This window comes from Melanotaenia boesemani, chromosome 11 (genome assembly GCF_017639745.1).
Source record: "Melanotaenia boesemani isolate fMelBoe1 chromosome 11, fMelBoe1.pri, whole genome shotgun sequence".
Classification (NCBI taxonomy): domain Eukaryota; kingdom Metazoa; phylum Chordata; class Actinopteri; order Atheriniformes; family Melanotaeniidae; genus Melanotaenia; species Melanotaenia boesemani.
This window is the reverse complement of record NC_055692.1, coordinates 18,440,483-18,451,740: the sequence shown is the minus strand read 5'-3', so window position 1 is coordinate 18,451,740 and position 11,258 is coordinate 18,440,483. Positions and strand designations below refer to the sequence as shown.

The 11,258-nt window shown below is 40.8% G+C and overlaps 1 protein-coding gene across 1 annotated transcript; it reads left to right on the top strand.

Moving 5' to 3' along the window:
* The first annotated feature begins 6,409 nt into the window (after positions 1 to 6,409).
* sftpbb (surfactant protein Bb) lies at positions 6,410 to 11,227 on the top strand. The gene is made up of 11 exons (XM_041999617.1): positions 6,410 to 6,562; positions 6,779 to 6,831; positions 6,947 to 7,021; positions 7,293 to 7,415; positions 7,525 to 7,656; positions 7,767 to 7,847; positions 7,939 to 8,122; positions 8,911 to 9,053; positions 9,234 to 9,314; positions 9,708 to 9,812; positions 10,802 to 11,227. Exons 1-11 carry the CDS (start codon positions 6,511 to 6,513, stop codon positions 10,838 to 10,840), a joined length of 1,068 nt encoding a protein of 355 aa, XP_041855551.1. The 5' UTR covers positions 6,410 to 6,510; the 3' UTR covers positions 10,841 to 11,227.
* The last annotated feature ends 31 nt before the right edge of the window (positions 11,228 to 11,258 follow it).

Sequence of the window (11,258 nt, the reverse complement as noted above, 5' to 3'; positions counted from 1 at the left end):
ATGGTTCCTGTCTGTCTCCCCTGTGTATATGTGTTCCCTGATTATCCTAGTGTGTGTGCGTCTGGCTCCCGCTGTCTGTCTTGTACGTCATGTCTGTTTCCGACCTGGAGTGTTGCAGCAGCAATCATCTCACCTGGGCAGATCATCACACCAGAACCTCATCTTCTCATCACCACCACAGTATTTAACCAACGGACCTTTCTTCACTCCTCGCTGGATCCTCCAGTTACCCATCTGGTATATCGTGGCCTCTCTAGTTTCTCTATTTAATACAGTTCATGTTTCTTAATGTCAGTCTTGTCTCTAGACTCCTGGTGTCTGGATTCTGCCCGTCCTGTCTGCCTGCCGATCTTCTGGATTGTTTCACTCATCCCGGTCCACTCCTTTGTCGCTGGCTCCAACCAAGCTTGTGTCCGGTCCTGCCTGCTTGCCCGCCTGTCCAGTCAACAGCACACCACTGTGGTCCTCAGATCCGGAACGCGGAACATCTTGCACATTTCAAGTCTTCATTAAAACCCTTTCTTTAATTCATCTGCCTCAGTCTCCTGGATTTTCAGTGTCTGCACCATGGGGTTCAGAAACCAACACCTGTCTGACCCGCCGTAACATTCATACCTGTTTGATTTTAACAATGTTAGTTTCATCATTGCTCAGTGGTCAGCAGGCACCAACTATCCCGGGTTTGTTTGTGTTTTCAGAATCAGAATCAGTTTTATTGCCATTGTCAGTGAAGGTTTCACAGACTAGGAATTTTTCTTGGTGCAATGGCGCAACATGGAACATGGAACATAGACTAGTAAGGGGAAATACATAAATAAATAAAGGCATGCAATAAAGACAGTATAACTAAACTAGTGTGTGAGTGTGTAGTGGACCACATAGTGCAAATATTGCAGTGCAAATGGCAGGGTTGGTTGGTGTCCATGAGTCCGATACTGAGTAGCTGATTGTGCATGAGTCTGACACAAAGTTATTTAGTGTTTATGAGTCTGATAGCAGAGGGGAAGAAGCTGTCCATGTGGCGGGAGGTTCTGGTCTGGATGGACCATACCTTCCTGCCTGAAGGGAGAGGGAGAAACAGACCATGTCCAGGAGGAGAAGGGTCAGCTGCAATCCGACCTGCACGTCCCTGGATCCTGAAGACATATAGGTCCTGGAGAGATGGGAGCCTGCAGCCAATCCCCTTCTCAGCGGCACGCACAATGCGCTGCAGTCTGTGCCTGTCCCTGGCAGTGGCTTCAGCGTACCACACTGTGATGGAGGAGCTGAGGATGGACTCGATGATGGCCGTATAGAACTGCACTAACATCTTGGCGGGCAGCTTGATTTTTCTCAGCTGCTGCAGGAAGAACATCCTCTGCTGGGCCTTTATGATGAGGGAGCAGATGATTGGCTCCCATTTAATGTCCTGGGTGATGTTGGTGCCCAGGAAGTGGAAGGAGTCCACAATGAAGATGGGGCAGTCAGTGAGGATGGGGGGCAGTGGGGCTGTAGTTTTTCTGAAGTCCACGATCATCTCCACTGTCTTCTGGGCGTTCAGCTCCAGGTTGTTGTGGTTGCACCAGGACATCAACCGGTCCCCCTCCTTTCTGTAAGCAGACTCATCATTGTCTGAGGTGAGCCCAATGAGGTTGGTGTCGTCTGCAAACTTGATCAGTTTTACGGACTGAATGCTGGAGGTGAAGCTGTTGGTATACAGGGAGAAGAGCAAGGAGGAAAGTACACAGCCCTGAGGGGATCCAGAGCTGATGGTAAGAGTGTCCGATACAGTCTTCCCCAGCCTAACATGTTGGCTCCGGTCTGTTAGGAAGTCTGTAATCCACCTGCAGAGGGAGTCAGGCACGTTGAGCAGGAAAAGCTTGTTCTGGAGCAGAGCTGGGAGGATGGTATTGAAGGCAGAGCTGAAGTCCACGAACAGGATCCTGGCGTAAGTTCCCGGGGAGTCCAGGTGCTGCAGGATGAAATGGAGGGCCAGGTCGATTGCATCGTCTACAGACCTGTTGGGCCTGTATGCGAAATGCAACAGGTCTAGGAGGGGGGTGGTAAGGGATTTGAGGTGGACCAAGCGCTCAAAAGACTTCATGACTACAGACGTCAGCGACACAACTCTCAATGGACTCATCTCTGGTGGGGATAAGTCTGCTTACAGGTGGGAGACTGACCATCTGATGTCTTCACCAGAGTCAGAACAACCTGAATCTCAGTGTTCTAAAGACAGTGGAACTGGTTGTGGACTTCAGAAAAAACGCAGCCCCACCTGCCCCCATCACCCTGTGTGACTCCCCAGTCAGCACTGTGGAGTCCTTCCACTTCCTGGGCACCATCATCAGCCAGGACGTCAAGTGGGAGCTGAACACCAAGAAAGCCCTGTAGAGGATGCACTTCCTGCAGCAGCTGAAGAAGTTCAACCTGCCAAAGACAATAATGGTGCACTTCTCTATCTATCTATCTATCTATCTATCTATCTATCTATCTATCTATCTATCTATCTATCTGTCTGTCTGTCTGTCTGTCTGTCTGTCTGTCTGTCTGTCTGTCTGTCTATCTATCTATCTATCTATCTATCTATCTATCTATCTATCTATCTATCTATTTATCTGTCTGTCTGTCTGTCTCTGTCTGTCCGTCCGTCCGTCCGTCCGTCCGTCTGTCTCTGTCTGTCCGTCCGTCCGTCCGTCCGTCCGTCTGTCTAGTTTTCATTTTGTAAGTCATCATTATGAAGGCATTGTTAAAAAATATGTCTAAAAAACACTTTGCTCAGTGCAAATCGTTTAGTGCAAGAAAATAACTAAGGTATAACTTGTTATGATCATTAATATTATAAAAGGATGTTATGGTAAATGGTCAAAATATTAAGGAAGTACATTTGTTTTCTTCTAGTAAATGTGAGACTTTCTTGATAAACCTGCCTCTTGACTTGACAACAGGAACCTGCTTAAAGTTATGTACCGTTTTACCAACATCCTTAATGAACTCTTCTGAACCATGTTCCATGTTCATTTGTAAACTCCTTTTGATAAGATGCTGACTAAAATGGCAACACCCACTCTTGTGCCATTCAAGACGTGGGGCCGAACTGCATTCCAGATGATCTGATAATAACAAGGAAAGGCAGTTTATTTGTATATTTCATATTTATATATTTATATTTCATGTACAGGACAATTCGAAGTGCTTTATAAAAACAAAGGCATTACAGATATTTAGAAATAGTAAAAGGCATCAACACATAATCATAAAATAATAAATTACATTAAAATAATTAAAAGCAAGATAAAAAAAAAAAAAGTAAACACACAGATTTCATGCATAGGCGCATGAGAAAAGAAATGTTTTTAACCTGGATTTAAAAATGTCTACATTTGGTGAAACTTTAATCTCCACTGGCAGTTTGTTCCACTTGTTTGCAGCAAAACAGCTAAATACTGCTTCTCCATGTCTCGACATTTATTCATAAAACTAAATTGAGGGGGTGCTGTTTCATTAAGAACTGTAGCACTTGTGTCTTCTGTTAACCATGTTTCTGTCAAAAAAAGAAAATCTAAACTGTGAGAAATGATGAAGTCATTAACTAACAGTGACTTGTTGGACAGAGATCTAACATTAAGTACAGCTAGCTTTATGAAGTTTACACTGGTCTCTGTTGTATTCTGAGCTATACAAGGTATAGTTAACAGATTAGATCAATTCACCCCACAAGCTGACCGTGTTCAATTCCTTATTTTACTAACTAACACAGGAATCCTACTGGGTCCAGGCTTGATCTCAGAACAGCTGTCAGTAGTAGCAAAGCAAGGACCCTGAACGCATCATGGCACGTTATCTTTGTTGTGAATTCTGCTGCTGCTCTGTGGACCTCCTGCACATCCTCCCATGCCCTGCTCTGCCAGGACAGATGATCTAAGAGGAGGATGAGGAGGGGGAGGAGGGGGGCCCTGTATTTCTTAGTAGATGGTGGTCATTGGGGTTCAGACCAGGATAGAGACATCCTTTGAATACCTTGGGTGATGTGGAGCAGAGGGTCTGGTGAGGGGGGAGAGCTGGGAGGTGATCGCCTCTCTGCTGTGTCCTTCACTCTTATCTGTACACTCATGTTTGGGTTTGCCGTCCCAACAGCATGACGCAAGTGTGCACCACGTAATCTGCATCCAGTTAGATTTGGATGCACACCATCAGGTCTGAATCGCTCCTTACATTTCCAAAAGATATTGAAGTTATCAATGAACTTTATCCCATGGGTGATACATATGTGTGATAACCATGTGATCAGGCCAAGAAGTCTACTGAAAAGTTCAATTCCTTTACCTGCTGTAGGAATGGGTCCTGACATGTAAACATGGTGTGCTCCAAACTGACACAGTCTCTCCAACAGCAGAGAAAAGTCTTTCTTCAGGATCTCGGAGCCAGTTTTCCTCCTCAGAATATCAAAAGACCCTGTGTGGACAATAATCTTCATACCATCTGGACGTGAAGACAGAATTGTCGGCAAGATCTCTATCAGTTCCCTGACTGATACATCAGAAAAAGTTAGATTTTCTGTCTTTGCCTTTCTCACATGCTGTTATGGAGTCCCCAATCAGAATTGTGTCTATTTGTTTTTGTGTGGAGGCGCCGATAGCTTCTCTAGTCCTCCTGTTTGTGGAATTTTGGCCTCTCCTCCTGGTCTGGTTAGCCCTGGGCTGAGTTTTAGGGCTATTTCTTGAGTTTTTATAGATCCTTGCATTACATTCATCATCATTCATTTTAATATGAGTCAACACATCATATTTATTATGCAGTGAGACTTCTGGTGGTGGAGTGAGTGCTGGAGCTTTAAATTTCCTGCTGGATTTACCTCTGCGATGAACAACATCAGACCAGGTTATGGCCGGGGTTGATGACTTTGGTCTGGCACCAACAGTGTTCCAGTAGGAGAAATCAGAATGATGGTCCGGTTTGGGATTTTCCCCAGCTATTCCAGTGTCATTTGAACACATCCAAGGAAGTGTATCAGCAGGTCTGTAGCTGGAGGCTCCACATTCGACATGCCTTCGCATATGAAGATTTGACTCAATCCATTTGACATCTCAGTAGCTTGTACAGAAGCTACAACAGAGTCAATAAATTCTTCATTCACACGAATGTCTTGCAGTGTTTCAGTCCTCTTCTCCAGCTGTGTTATCCTCAAAGAAAGTTGCTCACACTCAGTGCAGCTCACTGATACTGCAGGGTTAGGAGACATCATTCCACTAGTTCTCCGATGGCAATCAACTACATTTATCAAAAAATAAATTTGTTCCAGTGATTTATAAGTGACCAGGCGTCCTTGTTCCTAAATTTCTTGCCGGTAAAAATAAGAAAAAAGAAGGAAAAAAAGAAGAAAAATGCAAAAGAAACAAACTGAGAGAAATATAATCATGTTTTTGATTAGCATTGCCATTTTGTAGGATAAAGCTAGATCCAAAACTATGGCAATATGCCACTATAGAATCTTGTCTCAATATCTGCCTGTATTTGAGATTGCCCTCAATGATGAGTCTGTGTGATCACCCAACACTTTCACAATGCCTCCACCAAATGCTGTTGCTCTAGCAGTGCAGTAAAATTCTCTGCATCTTCACCCCACTTTGACCCTATAGTCCAACTGTAGCAGGTTTGATGCTCAGAGGTGCTGCTAATCAGGAAATAGCAGAATAGGCCATTTCACAGTTTTATCATGGGAGCAATACACATACTCACCTCTACTGTTCATCCCACAAATGCATTTTCCTTACAACTGTGCCATTATTTAAAAGGGAAATAAAGACTCTTTCCAATGGTATAAGCTGTATGGTGTATTGTTACAACTAAGAAATATTTAAACAAAAACAAATTTCTTTACACTTTGTACTAACGTTAGTAAAATAAATAAGTCAAAAATTATTTAGAAGTTTTAGAAAATGGTGTTCCCCACATTGTAGATATTTCCACGTAGCGCAGACTCAATCATAACATTTTTTTCTGCTCTGCTGCCATCTGCTGGTCATTTGAGGAGCCTTCGTTTTTCATACTCCCGTGTTTTCTTAGAAGAGTCCTTACTGAGCAGGAGACTTTTTATTAATTTATTTTTGTTTCTTTCTTTTTTCTAACACCAAAGACTAATAACCAATAATTTGCCATTTCAAATACCAAATTAAGATTGAAATATCAATTCAACCTAATGTTTTCATCATAGTTTATGAAACATGAGGATTAACTTACATTTTATTTACAATTCTTTTGTTTTCTTAATTGTAAATGCCTTTTATACAAAATGTACATTTATGCGGTTCATTTTTCGCGTCACCGTGTTTAACACTGCCGCATATAGCGGCACTCTGCTCACAAGTAGCTTCATTTCTTTTCTGATAACAGCGCCTGCGCATTATTCATATTCCTCTGATTGGGTGAGACCAGTCAAGCCGTAGTTCCGGTGTGACCCGACAGCGACAACATCACTGACGTTTTATAGAAGTCATCTGCGTTTCATTCACCCCTAAGCTCCTGGAAACCATGTCAGCGTCGGGATTTGTGTTGGTGGTCCTCGCAGTGTGTCTGTGGCCCGGTAAGATGAAGAGCGGTTTTATAAGCTACCTAATATCTGCTTCACACTGGCACCTGACCAGTCACAATTAATTTTCCTATCATATATGAAGCTGTACAACCCCTGCATACAACCCCTAAATACTCTATTACTGGCAATATTTAGCTTTCTAAGTCTTTATCCGTTGCTCTTTTTCTTTAATCCCACCATCTTTTTTTGTGTGTGTTTTTACTGAAGGAGACTCCAGGTTTATTATTGACCCATTATCATTCGTTGGACGTGAACATTTGGTAAGCCTTAAAGTGACTAGAAGATGCCTACTCTATACTGTTTTTGTGCCATATTATAAAACTTTCTCAAGTCTTGTTTTATGTTACAAGTCTTATGATAGCTTCTCCTTATCAGAAGTTGGATGTCTGTCCAGAATGCAGCCAAATCATCCAGCTGTCCGCCAACATGATTTCCAGCAGTGATACTAAAGTAAGGAACTTTACAGTGTTTACTTTATGATAAAGGTAGGTTAATAGAGCTGTTTAATAAAGAAACATGCATTTGCACCCACCGGCTTTGTAATGTCTATAAAAAAGTGTCCATGGATTTCTCCATTGCAAGCATGTATTAAAATAGAGAAATGCCTTTACTTAAGAGGCTATACAATCACAAATATTTAAGACATATCAAGCTATTTTGCATACTCTCCTTAAATAAAATGCTGCCATTAAAGACACAACTAACTGCAGTGCTTTTGCAGGTGACTCTGTATGAAACCTTGCATGCTTTGTGCCAGCGCCTACCAAACGAACAGGCATCACAGTGTGAGTCACAGGTGAAGATATACCTGCCAAAAGTCCTTCAACAAACACCTGCTCACTTGGTGAGTTTAACTTCTATTTTGGCTCTTTTTCTCTTACATATGGGGAAAAATGAACATTTCTGTCCATACAGGCACGTTTTGCTTTTCAAGATTATTTGTGTTTTTGTAGAAACCAGAGGAGATCTGCATGGTTTTTGGACTTTGTGTTTCCCATGAGAAGGCAGAACCTCAAAAACTTGCTGATCACACTGTAGACCAAAGCTCATCCAGCTCTGCACTAGGCTCTGCCACCAAGACCCAAGTTAGTATGAGAAAGCAGAAGCAGGAGTATAATTTAAAGTAGCAGGTGAAGTGAAACCTTTTCCCTCCAAAAAAGTTTAAGAACTTCCAGTAAACTGTTCCTCTTTTTAGGAGCTGTTCAGCCCAGTTTGCACCCTGTGTTTGTTTATTATGAAGAAGCTGGAGACCCTGCTGCCTAAAAACATGACCGAGGTGAATCTTTCCCTTGATTACAGTGATTCAGACATGTGCCCCTGCCACCCATCTCTTTATGTATGTCAGTATTCTCCCTCCTGGCCTACAGGATGCTTTAATGAAGCTCATGGAAGAGGTCTGTGATCTTGTACCTAAAAGCTACAAAGACCAGTGTGATGACTTTGTCGACAAATATGGTGCAGAGATTGTGGAATTCCTTTTATCATCAGCTGCACCTCACACGATCTGCACCCTTTTGCACCTGTGTTTGTTTGGAGAGCAGACTGTACCAGGTTTGTAAAATTTTTATTTAGGTCCATACTGCAAGGTTTTTCTTGCAGTGTGACCATATGGTAGTATGTTTAAAAAAATTGGCCTTTGATTCTTTCTCATGTTCTCACCTCGAGCTCTGTAGCCGTTCCAATGAGTTGAAGTTGGATGAGTAGCTTTTGAAACATGCCAGATTTCATTAGTTAAATATAACTGGATTCTTTAGATTAAATGTAATTAAAAACATACTTTTACCTCAAGTTCCAGCACATTTAATTTTATGAAAAGTTTAAAAATGTATTACATGACTTAGGTTTTTCCAGTTGATATTGCTATTTTGTATATTACCTGACTTAATATGTGACAACTTCAAATGATTATTTGCATCAACATTTCAATGTTAATGCAATTATCATGTTAAATTTAATGAAAGATTTAGGTACAAAGTTTTTCCAGCTATCACAGATGTTACCAGATGGCTTTTGGATTTTCAAAAGCTCTCATCTGCATTAGCTCCAAAACCACCAAACAGGAAGTGAGACTGACTTTTATGTGTTTTCTAGGTGTCTAGATTCTGTACATTTTCCTCATGTTCAAAAAATTTGCATCACTTGACTACAGATGGAACTTCAATAAACAAAAACACACTTTCCATGTAATCTGCAATGATGTGGTCAGGGTGACTGCTTTGCTGAACTGATTGGCCTCCTCATTGCAGTTTACAGCAATACTTTTATCCACAGTTTTAATGTTAAATCTGATTCTCACACTTCCTCATTGTCTTCAAGTTAACACTCTGCTGACTTCCCAGAGGTCCTCCCCCCCTCAGACTGCGAGTCATGCCGAACGCTGGCTGCACTGAGCCGCCTGCACCTGGGAGTCAATGCAACTGAACATCAGACGTCAGCCTTCCTGCAGTCTGTGTGCATCCATCACCCAAATGCCATCCCCAAGGTCAGACTTTCAGCTCCAAACAACATTTATCACAAATGACTAAAACTTCAAAATATCTTAAGCCAGTCGATAAATTTTGTCATGTCTAATTTATTTATGCAACCTCTCCTTGTTTATTGCTCACAGCAGAAAAGAGACTCTGAATCATTTCACATCAAAAACTGTGTACTGTCTTTTCAGTGTGAAGCTTTCACTAAAATCTATGGGTCTCAGCTGCAGAGGGTTTTGGGAAACCAGATGGATCTTCCACATGTTTGTGAAGTAAGAATATGCTTAAGGTCACACAAATAATTACCCATTTCCCTAAAAAAATGTTCTGTAGTAAGGAGACCAACTAGTCTTCACAAAGTACAGCTCTGCTAGGGTGTTTTCTCAGCAGTAAGTAGTCTTGCTGACAGTGGCCTAATTCTAATGATTAGCACAAGACAACCTCATGGTTCAAATGAGACGTTTATAAATGCTGTTGCTTGTATCAGCACATTTTCTGAAGCAGCAAAAATACAATGTACCAGTATTAGATGATCAACTTGCAACCAGTATGGAGAAATTTAGTGCATGCAATACCGATCAGGAACATAATCAACATGCCTAGTCAACATGAATTCCCATGACATGAAGCCCATTCTTGTGATATTTTGTGTGGGTGTCCTGCAGAGAGCCGATATGTGCATTTCAAAGGTGGAGCCTTTGAGAAAGGTTCCCTGTATTTGGGGACCAAGCTACTGGTGCAAAGACTTGAAAACTGCACAGAAATGTGGGGTAGGTAAAATTCATTCTTTATTATAAATCTAACAAAAGTAGTTCATCATCTGAATGTGGCAATAAAAAAACTTCGTTGCCAAGTAAGTCATGCAGCATGAAAGGCTTTCATAAGGAACTAAATATGATCCAGGCGTAACTCTTCTACAACCAGCTCTTTTAGTATCATGTAGTCACCAGGTTTTTCTTTTCAGAGTTTAGTGTATTTGAGTTAATAATACTAAGGTCATGGTAGCATTTTTGTTCTAACTGTTGAGAGGCTCTGACAAAATTGGGACAGTTTTTACAGATTTTTACTCATTTTACCACTTTTTTTTTATCAAATTGCACAGGTTTTTACACAAACAATATTTTAGAAAAATCTAAATCTGGTTTTAGGACAAACCACAGAACAGAGAGCCCTTTTAAAGATTAAAATCCTCAGGTGTTACTTGGACTCTCATAAATTTTCAGTCCTGGTGCTACTGGATCTTAGTGTTGCCGTTGATATAGTAGCTCATCAGATATTATTATACAGACTGAGAAGTCCGGTAGACATGCATGTTGTGTATGTGTGGTGTGAGTGAGTGATTAACTGATATCAGGTGTGCATTTTTAAATTTGTTAGCTCATACACTTGGGTGTGTGAAAACTTGTTTTTAGTGTGACAAAATTGTTTTTATGTAAACTTTACTTTTTGTATAAGAAGTGCTTTATAAATACAATTAGATTTGATTGTAGTTTCAGTGCTTGGTACATATGAAACTCAATAAGCACTGCAAGTTTAGTCAGCAGTACCAGAAAAGTCATCAGTATTGATATGAGTAACATGTCTTTGTCACTAATAAATTAGACTAAAACATCATTGAATGCATGAATGAAACTAACCTCCATACAGTACAATGCTAGGGGTATCTTGTTGCTAAAATGAACAAATATTGTACAAAACAGTACAATGCTGTACATCTTTACAAGTAGTTTCACACCCATTTCTGTGTTTTAATCCACAGAATCAGACCTTCTGTAAGAAATACATGTGGAAGAAATGAGTCCTGCCAAACTGAGTGCAGCTCTGAGACTGCACACAATGTACTTAAATGTTAAATGTTTTACAAATGCACTGATCAACCTTTGTTTTAATCATGTCACCTGCTATTTAAACTAACTCAGCATAAATTTTAATGATAAATATTCCTGTTTGCATGAAGTATGACAAGAGTGAAGCTGAAATTCAGTCTGAAATATCTGTTTCTGCAGGGCTTAGTTTGGTGAACCGTGTTATTCGATATTAACAAGCTGTCACTATGAATGTACAAACAGAATGATATAACTGTCTGCTATAAAAGGAGCTTTCAATGTATTTTACAGTTTGCTTCTTCTGATTATAATTGCTGGTGTAAATGACCACTTGCAAATAAAACTGAAGATTAAGTTAAGAGATGTGTTTTTAAAAATGAATAGACGATT

What these genes read in the sequence shown, in the direction of transcription:
- sftpbb (XM_041999617.1), top strand. Translation starts at nt 6,511, where the DNA reads ATGTCAGCGTCGGGATTTGTGTTGGTGGTCCTCGCAGTGTGTCTGTGG. An exon ending in CGCAGTGTGTCTGTGGCCCG is followed by an intron (nt 6,563 to 6,778) that starts GTAAGATGAAGA and finishes TTTTTACTGAAG; the next exon opens with GAGACTCCAGGTTTATTATT. An exon ending in AAACTGCACAGAAATGTGGG is followed by an intron (nt 9,813 to 10,801) that starts GTAGGTAAAATT and finishes TTTAATCCACAG; the next exon opens with AATCAGACCTTCTGTAAGAA.